The sequence below is a fragment of the Bos javanicus genome, chromosome 7 (assembly GCF_032452875.1).
Source record: "Bos javanicus breed banteng chromosome 7, ARS-OSU_banteng_1.0, whole genome shotgun sequence".
NCBI classification, from domain to species: domain Eukaryota; kingdom Metazoa; phylum Chordata; class Mammalia; order Artiodactyla; family Bovidae; genus Bos; species Bos javanicus.
The window spans coordinates 22,068,819-22,071,998 of NC_083874.1; the positions used below are offsets into that span (position 1 = coordinate 22,068,819).

The 3,180-nt window shown below is 49.3% G+C and overlaps 1 protein-coding gene across 1 annotated transcript; it reads right to left on the bottom strand.

The window, feature by feature from the left end:
• Positions 1-346: 346 nt before the first annotated feature.
• LOC133251987 (interleukin-3) lies at positions 347-2,337 on the bottom strand. The gene is made up of 5 exons (XM_061424755.1): positions 1,968-2,337; positions 1,830-1,865; positions 738-830; positions 580-615; positions 347-460 (listed from the first exon to the last, which is right to left on the bottom strand). Exons 1-5 carry the CDS (start codon positions 2,274-2,276, stop codon positions 347-349), a joined length of 588 nt encoding a protein of 195 aa, XP_061280739.1. The 5' UTR covers positions 2,277-2,337.
• Positions 2,338-3,180: the final 843 nt, after the last annotated feature.

Below are 3,180 nucleotides of genomic sequence, written 5' to 3' on the forward strand. Positions count from 1 at the left end.
CAAATGAACATATTCCCAAGTCCCCATCTTAAGTTTTGTCCAGAAGGAGCAGAACATGACTCCTCTGCTAAAATAAATACCCTTCACATTTGCACAAGGTAATAAATAAATACATACATAAATAAATAAGTCTCAATAGATTAAAAATGAGAACATAATCCCAAAAGGACAAATTAGGGTCACACATATCAGGAATTAAATAATCAACGATTCATCTGACTCCACAGGAGAAAATTAATTCTTCCAGGCCTGGACCATGTGAGAAACATCGAAGAAGTTTAGGACAGTCTGTTGTCACTGATATTCTGAGGCTTCAGAGAGGGAACTGGGCTTCAGACTTCAGATGTTAGGAAAACCATATGTTCTTGGACTTCAGATAGTTTCTAATGATAACCAAATATTCTTCCAATTTCATCCGGAAATCGCCCAAGTTCTTGTTCTCAATAAAAATTGGATCTTCCTGTGTAGAAACAAAGAAGGAGGCATCATCAGATGGAGCCAGGTTGGAAGGTGGATGACAGGCTGGAGTCAAGTTGCAGCTCAGGGCATCACCTCAGGGGCATTTTGGGGGCAGCTTACCGTGGGTGTGGCTGTGGGCAGCACAGACTGGAATTCCTGTGGGGAGAGACCAAAGCAAACAGTCAGAGACTCTCCTCGATAACAAGCAAGACATGCTACCCTCCTGCCAGAGGAAGAGCAGGGTCAAGGATCCCCAAGCCCTTGACAGCTTCACCTACCTTAAGATTTTTCATGATTTTTGAATCGTTTCCAAAAGTATCTGTGGCAAATGTCATGAATACTTTCAGGTTTGCCTGCAGAAGGCTCTCTTTCTAAGGGGACAAAGAATACACGTAAGGGGGGAAAGTTGGAGAGTGTCCTTACGGCTGGGCTGACGTCACCCTCACAGTTTTTCAAGTTTGCTTTTGGGGACATCCCTGGACAGCCCCTTCCTAGTCCCCTTCTTGCCTCAGATGTGTCCCTGAACTGCTCCAAAGGTCACCAGCCAAGAGGTGAATGCACACCCCTAGACAAGCTTTACATTACCCACATCCCAAGCCTGTGGCTCTTGTGAGCTGCATGAAGGTCCTGGGTGAATCTTTTTGCACTTGGGGGAAAAAAAATATTTCCCCAAACAGACTCTAAAAAGGCAAAAGGCTGGCTAAGGGACATATTTGCAGCTAAAAGGCCGTGACTGAATTAATGGCTCCTTGAAATCAGGAAGACAATCACAGAGATTGTCCCCAGTGTGGAAAGGGGTGCAGCGTGTGAACTATTAGTGCCTAAGAGAGGGGAAATGCAAATGGTCAATGGACTCAGGAGACACTCTACCTCTCGTTTGACCCAAGAATTGCCATGCGAGCAAAGGTGAAATAACCACTTTAGGAAAAATAGCTGAAAGTGATGATGACTAGTGCTGGTCGGCATTGGAAAACGTGACTCAATTATTTAAGGAAAAAGAAGGTGGCAGGTGTGATCCTGTGGGAAATTTTAGTCTGCCAGCCCAGAAACTGAAAACTGAGCTTAAGGCCCCTGGTATTGTTCATCTAGAGCTGCCTTTTCATTTTGTAATTAACAAAATCATTTTCATTATTACAGCCATAACCGGGGAAATGTCCCGAGCACTCGATAAGCACCAGACGCTGGTCTTGGAACTTGACGCAGTGTGCATTTAATTTTCACAACACCACCACCGAGATAGGTGCTGTTAACCCGATTTACAGATGAAAACACAGAGGCTAGCCAAGGTGGCGTGACGTGCCTGAGGTCACCAGGCAGGAAGTAGATGGGAACCCACCCAAGTTCACCCATGTGTGGGGCTGAACTCTTACCGTCAGGAAATTCTTCTCATCTGAGTTCAAGGAGCCCTGGTGAGGCAGAGAGAGAGAGAGAGAGCCCCTGAGTCCTATTGGCCCAAGGCACCTGCCAGCCCTTCCCTGCCCCTTGCCAACCTTATCCCAGCTACTCACTTCTGGACTCGGAGTTATTTTCTTTAGGTCATCCATAATTTCCTTCATCAACATAGAATATGGAGTCCTCGATGTCACGACAGGCAACCCCTTTGCCTGAGGGGCATGGAGTGCAAGCAGGAGCAGAAGCAGGTGCAAGATGGAGAGACTGCTCATGTTTGGGCTGGCAGGATGATTCTGTCTCGTCCAGGTCCTTGTGGCGTTCTGAAGTGTCTGAGACAGCCTCCGACTTTTATTTAGTGCCCGTGCCCCGGGAAGCGAGGGGAGGGCGGGCTTCGGAAGAATCTTTATCTGACATGGAACCTCCATAGCAAACCACAGACTTATTCATCACTTTCTAGTACTTGAGATCAGTGAAACTTGGAGAAAAAATTACTCAAAGCGTATCTCCTTATCTTGCCAGGGAGGCTAAGAGACAGGCGGGTCACGGGGCAGAGTGGGGATAGGTAAGAGATCCTCTCTGACAGGTGAGGGTCCACTGACTCTGAGCTCCTGCCCAGTGGGATGTGGTCCTGCCATGCCCTGGACAGCGCTGACCTTCTGCTGCCCACCCCACCTGGCACTGCCTGGTTCTGAATGGGTGGCCACATGAAGGCCCAGTGGAGCAGGCAGGAATTTATCTGGCAGCCAGTGAATAAAGGAGAGAGTTGTGTTGCAGGGGTCTGGATCCCAGTCTGTTCTGAAGGTGATTCGGCTGATGCAGGTTGGTGGGAAGGGTTTGCTGAACAGGGCAGACCCTGGGGGGTCCTCAAAGGACCAGAGAAGCAGCACCCACATAAGAAGAAGGCAGACTAGGAGGGGGCGCCCAGAGGGCAGGCCCTGAAAGAAGAGGTGAACCCCTGCCCCATGGGGCATGTCAGGCCCTAACATAGGCTTGGGGCAGGGGGGGTTGGTAAAGGGATGTCACAGAGACATAGGGAAGAGTTCTTTGAGATCACTGGACCTGCGGTGGGAGGAAGAAGAGAGTCAGGATGCAAAAGCCAGGGGCTGGGGTGCAATGCGATGTGATCAGTGTGGGGAGATGAAGGGTAGGAGGTTATGCTGAGGCAGGGGAATTTGGGTGTTTCAGGCTTCTGAGCAGGAGCAGATCTGTTGAAGACAAGGACCAGGATGTGGCTGCAGCAGAGGCAGGTGAAGAGCCTGTGATGTAAGGCCATGTCATGACAATATGCCTGTGGCCACAGGCCCCTGGCTCAGCTCTCGGATCTGGGCC